Source organism: Oculina patagonica, chromosome 7 (assembly GCF_052425735.1).
Source record: "Oculina patagonica isolate OP01 chromosome 7, crgOcupat, whole genome shotgun sequence".
NCBI classification, from domain to species: domain Eukaryota; kingdom Metazoa; phylum Cnidaria; class Anthozoa; order Scleractinia; family Oculinidae; genus Oculina; species Oculina patagonica.
Genome location: NC_135764.1, coordinates 2,596,807 through 2,615,576, shown reverse-complemented (window position 1 = coordinate 2,615,576; position 18,770 = coordinate 2,596,807). Strand labels below are relative to the sequence as shown.

The window sequence follows — 18,770 nt, the reverse complement described above, 5'->3', positions numbered from 1 at the left end:
GAGGCAAAGGTCCCTAAAACCTGTCAAACACTTGTGTTGGCACTGAGCATTGCACTACAGCAACATCATTAAATCGTTCTAAAGCATCTACAGGCCCTACTTGACATCTGAATTGGTTATTAACGGCAATATACCTGATCGGTACCTCTTCACCCATGTATGGTTCCTGGTTAAACACCTCCATGATCTTATTCTGCAGTGATTGAACCCCATAGTCACTCAATGACCCTGTGTTATCAACAGCAAAAAATGGCCTAATAACATGCTTCTCATATGTCTTTCGTAAAATACTCTTCTTGATGCACTTCTCCATTTCCATGATGTCTTCAAACGGTTTATCAGCATGTGTACCTACAATAAAGACTGGAGGACGGAGGTAGGGCGGATTCCCCTTCTGATCATCTCCTTCATCTGCTGTGGACCGAATACAGTGAATTGATACCAGCCAGGACAATAAATTGTCCAAATTTGTCTGATTGATTGGGTTTTCCATGACGATATCAAGAGTCCCCTGCCTAGCACAAGGCTCTGCTCGGGCGCTCAGATCTTTGCTAAGGTTATGTACCAAAACGTAAACAGCTCGCAGGGAAAGGAATATGGAATGTGATGCGTAATAAAGGTGTTGCCCAGCAAAATCCCACACAGATAAAATGAATTCTTTGGCTTTGATGTCATCTTCTAATTTCAGACCCTGTAAGTACTGCTCAACCATTTCCATGACATCATCTGACAAAGATGCAGTTGTATCAATTCTTGACAGAACATTTTGATCTAGTGACATGCTCCTTTGTGGCACATTTCTGCAGGGAGCATCAATCACTGTTTTGTTTACCTGGTTTGAATCTGGTATTGAGACACCTACGGTAGGTTGCTGGAGACCTCCATCTTTAACCTATGAAGGAGGAAAAAATCTGAGCACAGTTTATGTAAACATGAAGATAAACTTATTAACCTAATGAAAAAACCTACATACATCAATCATTCATTTGTTTACTTAAGTCGGTATATAGGCAGCATAAAGGTTAAGCTGATGTGGACCTGCGGTTAATTAAAAATTACAAAATAGATATTAAAAATCTTAAAAAACTGAACCTAATAAACCTAATAATTACAAAAACGTATAAAATTTTTTTAAAAATATGACTACAAGTTAAATTAAAATTCCTAAAAATATTTATAATTTGTTAAATCCTTAGTGTAAATAGAAATTTTGTCAATAACTCTGACAGATTTTCTGTCTCTTTTAAAGATTGGATCAGATTAGGCACAGTGAAATACTTGTTAGAGAGTTCATTGTGTAAAATGAATAGTGTGCGCCCGGAGTATCTAATCGAACAAAATCGAACCAAAATTCAATTGAACTCAATCGAACACCAATCCTTCGATTGCGTTCGCTAATCGAACATCTATTTTGCTGTGAGTTCAGTCGATTATCGAACCAATCATGGGGAACAAAATCGAACGCAATCGAACTCAATCCGATTCGATTTTGTTTGGAATCCATCTCTTGATGCCTGAAATTAAGTAAATCGCACAGCAGTAATCATAACCAACCTTTAAAAACGTCCCAAAAATATCAAATTGTGGTGGTTGGGTCAAGAACCGGATATGGAAATACTTCAGACTTGTTGGACTGGCTAGCCGACCATGGCCTCGATCTCATGCAAAACAAAATAGCGGCATAATGCGATCGCAGAAACATTTCATGCTTGGAGCAATGGCTGAAGCGTGTGTCCGAAGTTAAAATGATGCCGAAAATGGCATGGAAAATATTACAGGGTTATCATTCAGGGAGGCAAATACTTAGCATGAATCAATTCATGAGGCGAAATTTTGCTTGTCCTGCATCTTTTGAAACGCTTATATTTCGGTAGTTATGGGTGCGATTAAGGTCAAATTTTACAGAGACCTAAAGAAATGATGAAAGATTATGAATGTCATCTTTCATTTGGTAGGTTGCATTTAACGGCGGTGATATAGCCTCGTAAGTGACAAATTGGGAGAAACATGATTTTGTGGCAGAGTTTGCGGATCGACTAGGAGACAGCACACTTTGATCTTGTCAAAAACTAATCAGTCAACACCTCCACCGGTCATAACAGAAGCGGATTTTTAAATTTAAAGTTTGCCAGCAAGTTATGATGGTTTAAATGCGCAAATTTGAATTTAATGCATTCTACCTCTTTCTAAAAGCGTTTTTTAAAATTCCGCTTCTGTTATGACACACTACAGTATTCCTAGTTTACCTCTCTGCAGTGGCAGGTCATGAAGTTCTGTATCCACGCTGAAATCTCTGCCACAAAATTGTCGGAAAAGTGCAAACTTTGAGATTTCCGAAGGTGTCCTGACCAAAACACGATTTCCACAGGAGAGATGAAATTATGGTAATTATGCGTTTTCAAAAAAGACACGGTTTATCAATATTATTGTGATAACTCTGAGTTGTAGAAATATTCAAATTTTTTTGACTGAATATAAGCCTTAATTAAAAACTAGCAATGGTATATTGCAATTCCTTAGTTTTGATTGGTTAACAGGCAATGGTATATGAGCTCATATACCGCAAATACAGTAGCCAATACGCGTCCAAAATATAGTAGCCGATATGCGTCAACGAAAACAGCTGGGGAGCTCAAATATTGCAATTCTTTGGGCGTTTTTAATAAAACAATTATTCCACTTGCGCTTGTTGGATATGAGATCGTCATAGCCAACTCGGCCCTTCACGCCTCGTTGGCTATCTACCATCTCATATCCAACGCGCGCTCGTGGAATAATTGTTAAATAGACTTCCTACGATCTATATAAACGTATAATTAAGCTAAGTGTGTAAATTGGTTAAAATTCCTAAAGAGTTCTAACTTTTTTCTTTGTTTTAGAAATCAGGGAAACATGGATATTTTTCAGAGCCCATACGTCACTTTTGAGTAAACTTTTTGTTCACAATCCGTGCCACACGCGAATACATCAAATCACGCGCACGCGCTCATATTTTTATCCAGACATAAATATCTCGTAAAGTTGTCGATGCCAGTCGTTGCACTTCGTGCATACGCTTTTAATAAATGCATAATGATGAGCCTAAAGTGTCCCCCACGACCTTAAGGCCCCGTCCACACTGACCCGGGTAAATTTGAAAACGCATCTTTTTTTCTCCGGTTAGGCCAACCGTCCACACTGAAACGGCGTTTTCGGTCACCGAAAACGGAGCTTTTTAAAAACGCTCACCAATGAGCGTTTGGACTTGGAGCGTGAAATAGTGTATTTTTATATTTTATTGTAAATAATTTTAGAGGGCCACTGGTTTGTTAGTATTTTTTATGTTATTTTAGTGCTACCCTCGTTAAATAAAGACTTTACTTTTACTTTTACTTACTAATGAAGCGTATCGTTTTCAAATTTACCCGGGTTAATGTGGACGGAAAACATTTTACGCGGCGTTTTCAAATTTCTCCGGGTCAGTGTGGACGGGGCCTAAGTCAGGCACCGAACGTTGCATACCGAGTGGAAATCGAGCAAGTAGATTCGTAGCTTTGAAAGACATAAGACATTATTTATTTATATACGAAGAGCTTAGGAGCCGTAGCTCGTTAAAAAGCTCTCGTGAAATGAAAAAGGTTTAAAGGTCGAAAGGTAAACAAGCGTGTTTTAATGTAATACGGTTACACCTGAAATTACAAATTGTCAGCATTTCATGTGAAGAGAGCGGGTAGAACAAGAATCAAAATTGTTTTATTGCGTCTTTGAATTTGTGATATATTGTTATTCGCAGAAATCTTAGACGTTTTGACGAGGAAACCATTGTTTGCGTATTGTGACCATGAATGATTATGAATTTGCCTGTATTTTTGAAGTACTTTGTGGGATTTTAAATGAAGTGAAAGTATTTTTAGAAGTCTGTGCAGTTTTAGAATTAGTTAGTCCCAAAGACAGTTATCACAGGAGCCGCATGAGAATCATAATCAACCTCGTTCCTAGAGTCTCTCTCTCCCTCAGCCCCCCAGGGCGAGAGAAGAACGAGGTTGAATCGTAATTGCCTAATCCGGCGTTCAAGAATTCGACAAAAATAATTCACACAGAGACCTCAAATTCAACAGAGGTCGCAAAGAGACTGATCCCTTGTGTCCTTGGCAAAAAGAGAAAACGAAAAAAAAAGTGCTTGGAACGCTGCCTCCTCGTGGTCATGATCATATGTATGGTCAAATGCCGCCAGCCTCAATACCCACAACAAACATTCGAATGCAATTCATAATCCCTGATTACTCCTAGTTTGTAGAAGAGAACCAAACGACAGTTACATGCTGAAATGCATTATTAATTAGCCCTAAATCGGACCACTACTCACCAATTTAAGAGCCAAAGAGGCAAGACCATCGCCCGCTCAAGATATCCTAACTGGAAACAAGTGTTAGTCACTTTCAACTCTTTTCCTTTGGAAACAATCTTCTTAAAAAGCGAATCTCTTCTAGCTTCTTCTCCCACATCAACACTAAAGCCTAGTTTTCACTAGCGACGCAAAGCACAAGCGCAAGCCGAGCATAAGCGCAAGCACGAGAAAAGGAAAAAAAAATGACCCTTGTGCTTGTGCTTGCCGCCACAAGCACAAGCATCACAATTCAATGCGGCTGTTTTTTTGCTCGCGTCGAGGCCGTTTTCACAGTGAAATAAGAGCCGTTATCTGTGCGCCTGCTTGCGCTTGTGCTTGCGTCGCAAGTAAAAACCAAGCTTAAAACGACATTCTTGATAGCCTTTTACACAGTTCACGTAATTTCGATACATGCAGTCTCTTCCCGGGTCTCCTGGATGTCGCTTCGGGTTGTTAATGCTCTCAAAATTTCTTTTCAGGTACTGAAAGCTAGCAGTAATTCGACCTTGAACAGTAAAAATTTTCCCCCACCACGTGTGAGTGTCAAACAAACAGGAGTTCGGTAATCGAACGTTCGATTATGTTCGATTGACTAAATTTTACTGTGAGTTTGAATAATTATGTTCGATTACCGAACCCAATCGAACGATTGGTGTTCAATTGGGTTTCGATTACCGAGCGTTCGATTAGATACACCGGGTGTGCGCGCACAAAAAGAATTAACAAAGAGAGTGCAGTTAAATCATCAAATTATTGCAGTAAGTGATACGTCAATCCTAGGCTTCAAAGGCAAGATGACAGCATGCGAGCTTGAACATTTATTTTTTACCTGCTCCAAATCCATGTCATCACTGGTCTTTGGGCCTTCATCCTCCAATTCTTTCAATTCTATGGCAATTATCTTTGCTAGATCTTCATTAAACTCAGACACATCAAGTTTCTTCTGTTCTGTACACTGCCAGTTCTTGACTTGGTCAACCTCCACTTCACACTTGGATGGGTCAACTTTGACTCCTGGAGTACTTTCTTCATCAGGGTCAAAAGGGATGCCAAGAAGGGATTTCTTCAAGCTTGTTTTCCCTGCACGGCCTTGGCCAAGTAACATAACACGACCACGGTAAACTTGCACACTTCCGTTCTGCAGTGCTTTTTGATAAGCAGCCTCGGCTCTATGGCCTTGGGCTTGAATCTCTTGTGGTACTGATGTCAACTCCACTTAGTAGACCAAGAAATCAGATGCGAAGTGAGAACAAACATTTCACAGTATTTCACAATTATAACTTTAGGAGACTGGTTTAGCCAAAATTGCAACAAAATCAGTACTGGTATCGGGGGGGGGGGGGGGCGGGGGGACTCCCATATCAAAGGACGGGGATGCTCGTCGTCTCGCTTAGGGGTGTAAATTTCGGATTTTGGTCTCGCTTAGGGTGTTCTGGGCAAACTGTCATTATTTTTAGCCGTCAAGGTCTCGTTTAGGGTTGCACGCAAAGAAATAACCAAAAAGAAAGAATTTTTATTCGTTATATTTACTCGATTTATATAAACAAAGTCTCCCAGACCCAGATTGGTCTCTTTTAGGGGTAAAATTCAAAATTTCCGACGAGCATCCCCGTCCCTTCTATATGAAAGTCCCCCTCCCGGGGACTCAGGTATGAGGTTTCCACAACGCGTTTTTTTATTTACAATGACAGAGAAATCATCATCATCATTTTATGCCACTTAGAAATAGAGTGCAGGAGATTTTACTGGAAGTGAGGTTTGAATGAGGTGTGAGGACTAATCTCACACAGATTTATTGAAATACAATTGGGCTGATAGAGAGGGAATCTTTGTCAAATTTGGAGAGGCAAAAAATAATTATGTATAACCAATGTTAATCATAAAAATACCTTGAAAACTAAGTGATCGGTATTAATCCATGGATAAGGCTGATTAATACCTACGTTCTCGATATTGATCTGTTACTTGTATCATTTCGTTTATAAACAACATATGTAATTTGCTGCCAACTTATAGTACGTATACATCCTATAACTTGCTTTTGATAAAATTGTTTGAAAGAGAGAACTTCCTAAACTCATTTCAGATGCAGCCAATGTCTGGTTTTGTGGAAATTTAATCGTTTTAATGGTCGGAACTTTTATGCGATCAAACAAACTCTCAATTTCATAACAAAGACTTCCATAATTCGGTGGAGGAAAATACAAACTCCAAGTAGGTGGTTGAAAGTTGAACATTAATTTAATATTTATCAACGGAAGACTGCAAAATGGTCTGATTAAAAATGTTAGGCATGGCCCAGTGAAACTGTTTGAGACACCTTAATTCTAGGCCTGGTATTTCTATTGCAGAATTTAGTTTTCACGACCAACTTTTATATCTTTTATAAATTCAGTAGCAACATTCAGCTGAGAACATTTCAAAATAAAATTCTTGTCTAAATTGTTTGCTGCAGTGAGTCTTACCTTTAATTGATTCCCTCATGCAATAACGACACAAATCATATTCACAAGTTTGGCAATGCCACGGCTTGTTATCTGTGGGACTGTTATGAATTGTTCCACAGCAATCACACTTCCAACCTCCATTGAACTGTGCATATATGTAATGCGAGTCTGCTCTGTACAGTGGATGGATATGTCGGAAAGTGGTGTGTGGCTTAAAGCAGTCATGACACACATCGAATTCGCATTCTGAGCAATGATGGGAGAATCTGAAAGAGATCAAGCAAAAGTTACATACATCAAGAATTCATTAGTATTCCTTTGTAAAATTAGTGTTGGAAGTAAAATTGTGGCAGAGAAATCAAAAGAAATTTGTAAAAATAAACTCTGGAATTGTTGGGAGGGACAGTAGCCTAGCTTATGGCTGGAACACTGGACAGGGAATTGAGGTGTCCGGGTTTGGGTCCTGGCAAAATTTAAAAATCCTCTTCACTGTGATGTGTTCTCGGGCAAGACAGTTAACTCAACTCACAGTGCCTCTGATCTCTCCATCCAGCTGGATTATAAATGCAAAGTGAAATTATTAGGGCAAAACATGTCATAAACCTAATTAACATAACATTAATGCTGAGATTTAATTAACTGGAGGGATAAACTAACATCCCATCCAAGCCCAAGGGGAGTAACAAATACTCTTTAGTCACTTTATAGTATGGGAAGTGGAGTACATGTAATTAGTGCCATCAGGCTGGTAATTAATCCATTATCAATTTATTCTAGGCCTGTAAACAGACTCTCATTAATTTTTGGCTTTGTGGTGAAAATCAAAGCTCCTGCCAATTGAAAGTAGTCCTAATTTACACCAAGGCAACAAAGTGCTGCTGTCACCTACAGAACAGAACAGTGTTGCCAATGATAAGAAAGTAAAATAATTTTCTAAGCCCACCATTGTGATGGATTACCTACACTGACATGGCCGTCTGAAAATGTATCCTCTACAGGATAATTATACATGTAGTGTGACAATGAGTTACTTTTCTGAAATAATCATGGAAGAAAACTGCTGTTGTCAGTCTTAATTAATTGACTAAACTACATGTAACAAATTATTAAATTATTGTCACAAGAAATCCTTCGAGGAACTACAATGAAATGTTAATTTATATTATTTTGGCATTCAAATGGCTCATTAATAATTACATGTAAATATGTATACCAAATGATATTTACTTTATCAATTTCTCTTGAAATTATTAAAAGAAAACCATGCAATAACCATTTATTACTCGGCTGCCCTTAGGCCTATTTTAACCATATTACATATACAGTAGAATACAGGAAACTTGAACTCAGATAACTCCAACTCCCCCACTAACTCGACAAAGTCCTATTTCCACTTGGTTTTGTCCCCACTTTTCAGTCATTTTTTCGATTATCTTGCTTGATAATAAAAGTAAAAATAGTAAGAGTAGTGGACAATGAAGGCAAGTGCTCTCTTACTGAATTTTTGTTAACTCTCGAGGGACTGTTTTAATTTCTCAAGGGAATATTTTAATTTCTCAAGGGAATACTTTTTGCTGCGGGTGATCAAATTGCCACTCAATAGGAATGCGTCAGCACTTCCGATCCTGAAATGTTATCTATTGAAAGTGAGATTAAAATAAAGTTCAGTTGCCTTTTGCTGGTTGTGTCCTGTTTTTTTGATTTATTAAGTGTTTGTTATCTATGAAAAGCAATTTCTCGATGGCCTCAAAAAAAAAAAAAAGAAAAAGGTACAAGGCAGGCAATTTTGATGGCCTGTCCGTGTCGAGACTACAGTCTATAATTTTTCCATTTTCATGCGTTGCTTTTCAAAGATCTCTGCCATTAATCGATTGAATCTCTTAGCTTTAACATACTGAAAATTAGCTGCTGCAAATCTTCATTGTCAGAGGATATTGGCCAATGGGATTTTCTATTGTTACATAATGTAGTGACTCACAGAGATTCTTTAGGCCTGTCACAAAATCCAAAAGTACATCTGCGTGGGAGGCTTTCATAATAACGTCTATTTAAAAACTTGTTTGTCTAAGCAGAAATTTGCAGCAAGCTGGTAATCACGGAAACACTGTCAATAGTCTGTTTTATGTACTTACTATACTGGCCTTTGCTCGTTAAGCTTATAAAAGGATGAGGTCTACTAATGAAGACATTTTTTTTCAACTGTACCGCAATGTGGTCAATGTGCCTCTGATGAAATGTAAATAAATAGACAAAGGTGAAACTTGAGACGATATCGACAGACGCTTGGTTTATGGCTAAGCAGGCAGGAATTTGACAAGGGAAAAATCCCAGCCAGCTGATAATCAGGGAAATCAATCAACTGATAACCTTTCTTTTGGAGCAAAGTGGCAGTCAAACTTTAAGATCGGTTTTAACCTGTTGATTTGATGCATCACAAATCACTTTCAATATTATCATTTCCCCTACTCATACCTCATGCAAAATAGTAGGAGCCCTGGGTACGGTGGTGAATAGTCCTTTAAAAAATGTTCAGGGTCGTCTCGGAGTCTCGATTTCTTTTGCAAGGCTAAAAAGATTTCAGGCTCGCGGAAAAGATATCAGTCTCTGACCTTCTCGCATTTTCCATTCGACACCCCTAGCAGGTACCTCAAAAAGATCTTCATATCACTCAAATTCCCTGCCAACCCAAACTAAATTTAGTTTCCCTTGATCATAATTAACCCCAATAACTCAAATTCTGGTTTTTGCATCTAGCCACAGATGCCCATCCACTGTAATAATCCTATACAGCTCTTCTTGTCATGTAATCAGATTTAAACGCTTATTAATAAACAACAGCGACTTGATTTAAATTAGTGCAACGAACGGAACAGCTGAGGACACGTATTTGACAGTCATGTCCCAATAAATAATGAGTCATTACATTCACTCACAGTACTGTATTACTGTATCAATGAATCAGTTAACAATCAATTATTAACATGCCAAATTGAATATTCAATTGGCCCCCTGTAACTTAACCCCCAGTGCAGCTGCTTACTCAAACTGTTTTTCGTTTCCCTTCAGACTTTGAGTTACCGGGGTTCTACTGTATATCTGAGTCAAAGAATAATCTATGGCCTTGTCAAAAAAAGCAAGTAATATCACCTACCGGTACTTTTTAAACGGTCTGTTTGAATTGCCACAGATGTCACACACCCAGTTGCCGCCTGTTTCTGCATAGATAAGCAAGGTATCTGCCAGTTTCAGTTCATGGATGTGAAGTGGATGCTGCTTTGGTTCAAAGCAGTTGCGGCAAATATCAAAGTTGCGGCAGGTAGCACAGTGGTACGAGAACGTTTGCCTAAGGGTGTCACTTTTGTTCTTGCAAACAGCACACCTCCAAATACCATTCTGATTTTGATAAAGAAGTCTGCTTGTTTCTAAATAAACCAGCGGATGTCCGTGTGCCAGATTGATATGCTGAAGTTGCATGTGTACACATGAATAACACAGGTCAAAGGAGCATAATCCACAGTGGAAAGGAAATGACGTAGCATCGTTCTCTGCATTGCAATGTTCGCATTTCCAACAGCCTCCTGACACCTGGTACACCGTCAATGGATTAACCTGCTGCAACTCATGCTCGTGAAGTGGAGTAAGCATCTTACCACGCAACTTTTCAAGCTGTGTAACATAATCATCTTTATACTTATGGGTGGCCCATTTGTCTAGCTCACCTCAAGCCTGTGGGGGCAAATGAACAAAAGTCAGTCAGTCAGTAAGGAAGGAAGGTAATTAATTAATAAGTAATTAAGTTATTAAGTTCATGTAAGCAAGCAAGCAAGTAAGTAAGAAAGTATGTACATGTATGTAAGTAAGTAGAGCAGTTTTGCGTTACTACGCTTAGTGATTGGTTAAAAACTCTTGCGTCACTTTCTCAGCCAAATCGAAAGTAAAACCAAAACCAATTGTGTCTCCCTCACACACGTTTTCCCACACTTTGTGTCCGCTACATGTATTTTGCTTCAAGTTATGGTTAATGGTTCACTGGATTGTCTGTGTCCTTTGTGATTGGCCAGAGTGATTACTGGTTTTGGTTCTGGTTTTGGTTTTAAGACACTCAAGCGAAAACTGCTCTATAACGAAGTTAGTAAGATTGATAAATAAAGACAAAGTGACTAAATTTCTCTGACGACTCATCACGACAAAATATAAATAACACATACCGTATTTTTTCGATTAAACGCCGGACCCCGATTAAACGCCGGCCTCGTATAAACGCCGGGTCAAAATTGCTAGTTTTTAAATAAACGCCGGGGGCGTTTGTTCGAGGTCCCGGCGTTTATTTGAGGTCAAGCTAACAAGTAAATATATTCTGTTTGTCACAAATCTCGATTGCAACATAAACTATCCAATTCGTAATAGTGCACCTTTGGAAAACGATCACCTTTGGATACCCAGGGACACTTTTTCGGGGCAGAACGAAGAGAAAAATCGTCCCGCCTTGACAAACTGCCCCTTGGTCTTGAAGATCGGTAACAATTAATCAATCTGAAAAATTGGCAGAAAATTGCAGTCCGTTAATAAACGCCGGGCCCCGATTAAACGCCGGCTTCAAATAAACGCCGGGTTCACGAAGCCAAGTTTGAAATAAACGCCGGGGGCGTTTATTTGAGAAAATACGGTACATGCTTTTATGTTGTACACAGAGAACCCAAACACTGTATTAGCTATTTTATGTGTTCATGTGTCTTTTTTAGTCATAATTTGGAAGTGATTTGAATCAGAGCAAAGATGGTTTACCTCAAGTTCAAATATTATCTTGCCTGCCGCTTCGTAAATACGACGCACGGCACAGGGTGACTACAAAACGAAGAACGAAGACCGAAGACCCAAAAACGAAGACCTAATTAATTTAAGGCCTTTCAAAGTTCAGACAGTTAAAACTTGGATAAAGTGTTTTTTTTTTTTCGACGCTATCACACGCAAAAACAGCGGGGTCTTCGTTTTGTAGAATAGGCCGGGTGAAACTACAAAACGAAGACCCCCGCTCAAAACGCTTTTTCAGACGCCAAAAGACGCGAAACCGACGGGGTCTTCGTTTTGTAGAATAGGGCGGGTAAAATTTAAATTGGCAAATCCAATCTACATATGAGTATAATAAATTTTATAACCTTTTCAATAGTTTCCAACCTTTCAAAAGAAATCAAGCATATTTTAACCCGATAATAAAATGAATTCGGACATCTCGGTAAATAATTATAAACAATGAAATAAATGAAAAATATACTCTTTATGTATTGAGCCTACAGTTTCTGTCTTTTTTTTTAACAGAAGATAAAGAGCAACTAATAAAAACTAAAAATGCCATGGATGGGATTTCCAAAAAGAAAGGTGCACCAACATCAGCTTCAACCCAAAAAGAGAAGCCTGGCAAACAGTCTGGGAAAAAAACCTCTAAAACATCAACCAAACAACAAAACCAACCTGGTGCAAAAAAAAGAGAGGAGGAAAACCAAGAGAAATCTACCACACCCAAAGGAAAAACAAAAGAGCAAAAAGAGGCTGATGCAAAGAAAAAAGAGGAGGAAAAAAAAGAGAGGGTAATGAAAAAGAAAGCACTTGATGAAAGAGACCTAAATATTTTAAGCCAGTTAACACAGCTAAACAAGTCAGTTGTGGTCATTGACGAGCCTGAGAGAGACCGAGAAGAGAAAGAAAAGGAGCTTCAGAGGAAAAAGCAAGAACTGGAAAGAAGGGAGAAAGAAGTGTCGAGAAAAGAAAAAAGAAAAAATGATGATTTACTGTTTAACAAGTTGGAAAGCATGGCAGCAGGGCAATCAGTCATGGAAGACGAAGATGTTGATGAGAGTGATGAAGATTTTGGTAAGTGTAGACCTTTCCATTTACTTAACGACAACTAGTTCAATCTACAACAATATTAACACATTGGCATCAGCAATCCATTTTTAATTGATTCCCTTAAACTTCCCACAAGTTTTTTTGCCTTCCCACATAATCAAGTCACATGAAAACCTAAAGTACGATTTTGCCTTGACATTAATAAAGTTATCTGACAATTACTTAAATTCCCTTAAAAGGCCGCATTTGAATGATAAAAATGTAAATAAATGTGTTTTTGTGTTCATATTTATAGACCTTGACGACAGTGGTGTTGACCTAACAGGGAGCATTGATATACAAGAGGCAACACGCTTCATAAGAGCAATCCCTAGTACATCAACATGTGCAGAGTCATCTGACAGGCCAACTGTTGGAATGAAAAGACCAAGGCCGACACTGTCACGTGTTGGTTCAATAGGAAACAAGTGCCCCAGGAAACGGAATCAAAGTACTGGTAGCCCAGACTGTCCCCGGTGTGAACAGCTCCTTGCCGAGATTGAGGAGCTTAAGGAATCCAATGCCTTACTCACCGAGCACCTCAATCAGTGCAGGGTGCAAGCAGCAAATGCCACAATTCAATCTGGTGCCCCCAAACCAGGAAAAGTTTCCAAAGAAGTTGCAGAGAACCATCAAGTAAGACTATTTTTTATATGACTATTTTTCAAAAATGAAAAACTTCTTTCAGTTTAAAACAAGGCATGTTTTGATCATTCTATGATTATCATCAGTTGTGAGTTTGTTTACAACTGCAATTTGAATTTGTACTAATATAACAATGGGGTAACATTTCAAATGTGATGCATTTTAAGTCACTGTACTAGCTACAATATGCCATTGTTGGTACAAATTCATGTTCTAAATGCATGTAAACAAACTCACAACTGATGATTGTTGAAGGATTGAAACATGTCTAGTTTTAAACTGAAACTAGTTGTTCATGTAGCCAAAAAAATTGATTTGCATATGAGCGAGTGTGATTAATTCTAAGTTAATTACCAAATTAATTAATTGCAAAACATTATTCAATACTTGCAGATGATAGAACTGTCTCCAGGGAGGCGCGTTTATGTCTATGACAGCCATCTGACAAAGGCCCATTCCAGAAAAACGCCATCGGCAACTGCATGTTTTTTAATAAGTTGCTTCTACAAAGACACTGATTTAATTGGAAAGAGCCTGACTGGAAGAAATGGCAAGGAGTGCCTTGACAGAGACATCCTGGAGAGTATTTTGAGTAAGAGTTATTACACACTTAAATGTATATCAATCTTCATATATTTTTCTTTAAATTATATTACATGTATAAGTCTGTAGGAAAACTTGACAATAATTATTATTCCATGAACACTGTTGAATATGAGATGGAAGATAGCCAACAAGGCACATACACTGTTCCTCTGAGTTGACTATAACTATCTCATATCATATTGCAACAAGTGCAATTAAGTGGAATAATTGTATTAAAAACACTCAAAGAATTATGATATTTGAGCTCCCTTACTGTTGTCACTGACGCGTTGTGTTCCATGAATATGAGCGCATATGCAGTACTGCATGGCCTATATAATTCAAAAGTCAGAAATTGCAATATGCTATGACTAGCTTTTAACAAAAAAGCATGAAAGCAGTTATTGCAGCATAAAATAACAAGCTGCAACTCAATGAAATCACTGTAATAACCGCTTCGATACCATTGTATATAATAGTAATAACAATTTCCTTTTTTCATTGGGATAAATCTATTGGCATTATAAAATGCTGGTATTGACAGATTCCAGTCATAAATAAAATCTAAGATTCAGATCAGTTATTATTATGGAGTTGTTTAGTCAATGTTCTTGAAGAGAATAATCCAATGACTTTCAACAAGTACAAGAAGGATATCAGCTGGAAGCTAGGAGAGAGCCCACAGCCCAATTCTTTACTAAGAGAATGGACATGAATACTGTGATTTTCGAATAGAATTTTTTAAATTTATGGTTAACAAATGTAAAATTTCTGGTAACATGCACATCTCCACCCTTAAATCAATTAGCCCATAGAGTGAAGGAAATTACTTTCAAAGACTTAAACATGCATATATGTGTTTCTTTAATTTCTAGGTTTTACAAGAAAAAAATTTCCTGAGGCATCTGAAAGCAACCTCAGGATTTCTTTAAGGAACAAGATTACTTCCCTTGAAACTAAAGCAAGGAGAAAAACAGCTGTGTAGATTTACCATACTTTACAATTATATTTTTACTTCTCTATTTGTAATTTTTGATTTAATTTTTACAAAAATCAACAATTGTTATCATTTGTATTTTGGATAAAGTGATATGTAATGAATTTATGGACAAATTTACAAACATGGCAACCTAATAAATAAACAGATTGTATCTTGTTGGCATCTTAGTCATACTGTATTACTTTATGTCCGAGAAGTATACTTGAAGTATACTTCAAGTATACTTTATGTGGAGTATACTTCAACTGTACTTCTTGTGAAGTATACTTCAAGTATACTTTTTAAGTGACCAAAAGTATTGTACTTTAAGTATACTTCTGGTAGTATACTTAAAGTATACTTTAAGTACAAATGAAGTATACTTTTTTGTGTGTTTTACAGCCATTTAAAGTATACTTCAAATATACTGAATTCCTGCAAGGGATAATTATTATAGTAGGCACATCATAATTATGAAGCGGCATACAAGATAATACCGTATTTTGCTCTGATTCAAATCGCTTCCAAAACGACTCAAAAAGACACCGGAACACAGGTAAATATTTTATTAATGAGTATGTTATAGCAAATACAGTGTTTGGGTTTCCTGTGTGTTGTTAAGAGCAAGTAAAGAATGCCAAAGATCAGGTTGTTAGGATTGTTGATGTATCTCATGTGCATTAACGGATTTCAAGCCGATCTTAAAAATAATTTTTAGTACGACACAATTAGAGCAGACAGAGAGCTACAGTGCTCTGTATACAGTTAACTGTTGTAAGTCTCACGCTCGGATTTATGAATCGCAGCGTCTCGCTGCGAGGAGAGTGAGCGAGTATAAACTGTAGACTTTTGTGGCTGCAGTTCAGCCAGATTATGATCAGCGGTTATCTACGCAGCTTAGCGACCGCTCGCACGTTTACTTACCGCCATTTTTGTTTTCGCATCGTGTGGTGCTCTTATAAATATGTATTGGTGAAAGCAAATCGTTTTCCATCGGACCGTGTCATGTGTTGTTAAAGGCCTAAACGGTAAGAAACTGTTCGTTGAACTTTCCGCTCAATGTTGTAAATCATTTTAGTGATGTGCTTAGAACTTTAGCTTATTTCAGTTCGGTTCTTCCCACAGATTGTTATCTCGGGTAATCCACCTCGGGTAATCCACCTCGGGTAATCCAGCTCGGGTAATCCAGTTAATGTTCAAGAATCTACATGTGTAGTACAACCTATCTTACCTGTGAATAAACGTCGTTTTGGGTTTTTTGAAACTCTTCTGGTCGAGTGACTTAGAAGCAGCCACAATAACAATCGTTTTCAGCAGCCGAAATGTCCGGCAAGAAAGATGCGACTCCCGATGAAGCTTCGTCCGTGGCACAAGCAAGTAGCGACGAGAAAGTTCTCGATGATGCACACGAAGAGGACGCAAGGAGGCGCCCAATGACGGAGAAAGGTTACCATTATGTAATGGACGTGAAGATAAACAACTTAAAGTCTAAGAAGCGTGAGCTAGTCCAACGAATGAGAAGTACTCTGCTGGAAAGAGGTCAGTCAGTAGATCTTTCTAAATTTAAGAGAGAGCTAAGTGAAGCTCAAGTCATCTATGGCGAATTTAGAGATATTGTTGGTGGAATTAAGGAGGTTGTCATTCCTGGTGAAAGCATTGAAGAGATTGAAAGAATCTGTGTAGAAACTGAGCAAGAGTGGTCGAAATTTGAAGCTGATATTAGAGCAGAAATAAAACATCTAGAAGCTATTGAGTATCAAAAACTTGAATCTGCCTTCGATGCAGCCAGCTCCAAAGGTTCTAGTCGTGTTTCCTTTAAGGACAGAGACAGTCTCAAATCAAAACGCAGTTCCACCACCAGTGTCAAGTCTGATAAGTTTCAGTTACGAAAGAAAGAAGCTGCTTTAAAGGTCAAGTTGGCTTTTGCAGATGAAGAACGAAAATTGAAACTGGAACAAAAAAAGGTTGAGTTAATGAAGCTAGAACAAGAGCAAAGGTTAGAGGAGCTAAGATTGAAAAGTAAGCTAGCACAAAATCAAGCCAAGCTTAATGTCTGCTTAGCAGAAGAAAGGGAAGAAATTGTTGACCGTGAACAGGACCTGGGCTCTGTTCCTCCAGTTGATAAGGCTAAGGATATGGACAATTTCCTCAAATCCATTCCAGTTACAAGTGACATTGAACAGACTCCTGTTCATCAGAATCCAATCTATTCATCATCTCAAGTTAATGGGGTTCAACTTACACCTAGTCCCCAACAGTACAGTACACCTAATGCCACACCCTTTACACCAGTCTCTATCATCCTAGAGAAATGTATGGATAAGTTAGTGGAAACAAGCAGTAAGTTAGTGGCTGCCACTGTAGAACAGAACCAAGTAAACAGGCAATTAGCTATCACTGGTCAGCTGCCAAAGATTTCAATTCCAGTCTTCAGTGGAGACCCCCTTCAGTATCCTTCCTGGAACAGTTCCTTTGGTACCCTTATTGATTCTAAGCCGATGGATGCTCAAACCAAATTGAACTTCCTAAATCAATACCTCACAGGGAAACCTAAACAAGTTGTTGATCAGTACCTATTGATTGGAACTGAAGATGCTTATCAGTCTGCCAGAAAATTGCTAAAAGAAAGATATGGTAATTGCAATGTTGTTGGCTCGGCATTCCTAAACAAGTTAGAAAATTGGCCAAAAGTTGGTATCAAGGATGCAGAGGCTCTAAGGGATCTTTCCGACTTCCTTGAAAAGATAAAGGCTGCCAGAGAAACTACTCCAAGTCTCGAAGTGTTGGACTTTGCCAGAGAAAATGTTAAGATTCTGTCAAAGCTGCCTGTCCAGCTCCAAAATAAATGGAGAGGAAATGTAAAGAAGTGTAGAGCGCTAAATGGAGATGGGGCCTATCCACCTTTCACCGAGTTTTCTGCATTTGTGAAAGAATGCGCTGAAAGGGCAAACATCCCTGAGCTTGAAGACCTAACAAGAACAAGGGAGACTGTTAAACCCAATGACCATACCAGAAAGTCATTCAAGGACAAGGAAGTACATTCCTTTGCCACTCAAGGATCTGAACAAAACAGGAACTCAAACAACCAGAGTCAAGGCAAGAAAGAAAATTCTCAAACCTGTTTGTTTTGCAAGGAACATCATCACCTAGACAACTGTAAGAAGTTTGCAGAGATGTCCCACAGGGATCGGAAGGACTTTTTCTTTGAGAAATTTCTGTGTTTTGGTTGTGCTTCCAGTAGACAGCACCAAGCAGCATCCTGTAAGAACAAACTTGTATGTCGTGTTTGTTCTAAAACCCATCCAACCTGTCTCCACCTGCAGAAGGACACTGTTGAGGCTACCTCTAACTGTACAAATGTTTGTACAATTCCAGAGCAAGGCAAAGGTTCTGATCATGCCATGATTGTGCCAGTGTGGGTTCGTCACATAAGTAAACCCAGTCAAGAAGTTTTGCATTATGCAGTGTTAGATGACCAGTCGAATGTTAGTTTCGTGTCGCAGAGTCTATGTGAGGAACTAAATTTGCAAGGCTCACCAACGGATTTGCTGCTGACCACAGTGCAAGAGCGAAATGTACATACACCGAGTAGCCGAATTTGTGGACTTGAAGTGTTGGACTTAAAACGGGAGCACAGTGTGAAGTTGCCTATGTTGTCCACGCGGGATGCCATCCCAGCTAGTAGGTCACAGATTCCAAAGGCCAGTGTTGCCCAAGAGTGGGAACATCTACGCCCCATTGCTGACAAGCTAATGCCGTATGATCCTAATGTTGAGATCTCCCTGCTTATTGGAAATAATTGCCCAAGTATCGTCAGGCCCAGAGAAGTTGTCGTGGGAAAAGATGATGATCCCTATGGTCAGAA

At 38.6% G+C, this 18,770-nt stretch overlaps 2 protein-coding genes across 3 annotated transcripts in view; one reads left to right on the top strand and one right to left on the bottom strand.

Annotated features, from left to right (window-relative positions):
• The window catches only part of LOC144659623 (uncharacterized), a 29,509-nt gene that overhangs the window by 5,995 nt on the left and 4,744 nt on the right, over positions 1-18,770 (bottom strand). For both annotated transcript variants that reach the window (XM_078520094.1, XM_078520093.1), the window contains exons 2-5: positions 9,965-10,539; positions 6,832-7,079; positions 5,196-5,581; positions 135-892 (exon numbers count right to left, since the gene is read on the bottom strand). In XM_078520094.1, the coding sequence (XP_078376220.1) occupies positions 135-892; positions 5,196-5,581; positions 6,832-7,079; positions 9,965-10,458 (1,886 nt within the window). In that variant the 5' untranslated portion in view covers positions 10,459-10,539. The remainder of the gene's footprint in view (positions 1-134; positions 893-5,195; positions 5,582-6,831; positions 7,080-9,964; positions 10,540-18,770) is intronic.
• On the top strand, positions 12,177-15,033 carry LOC144659419 (uncharacterized). The gene is made up of 4 exons (XM_078519845.1): positions 12,177-12,681; positions 12,953-13,332; positions 13,735-13,933; positions 14,802-15,033. Exons 1-4 carry the CDS (start codon positions 12,402-12,404, stop codon positions 14,909-14,911), a joined length of 969 nt encoding a protein of 322 aa, XP_078375971.1. The 5' UTR covers positions 12,177-12,401; the 3' UTR covers positions 14,912-15,033.

Coding starts and splice junctions, on each gene's coding strand:
- LOC144659419 (XM_078519845.1), top strand. CDS start 12,402: ATGAAAAAGAAAGCACTTGATGAAAGAGACCTAAATATTTTAAGCCAG. Junction 12,682..12,952: donor TGAGAGTGATGAAGATTTTG/GTAAGTGTAGAC, acceptor TCATATTTATAG/ACCTTGACGACAGTGGTGTT. Junction 13,934..14,801: donor CATCCTGGAGAGTATTTTGA/GTAAGAGTTATT, acceptor TTTAATTTCTAG/GTTTTACAAGAAAAAAATTT.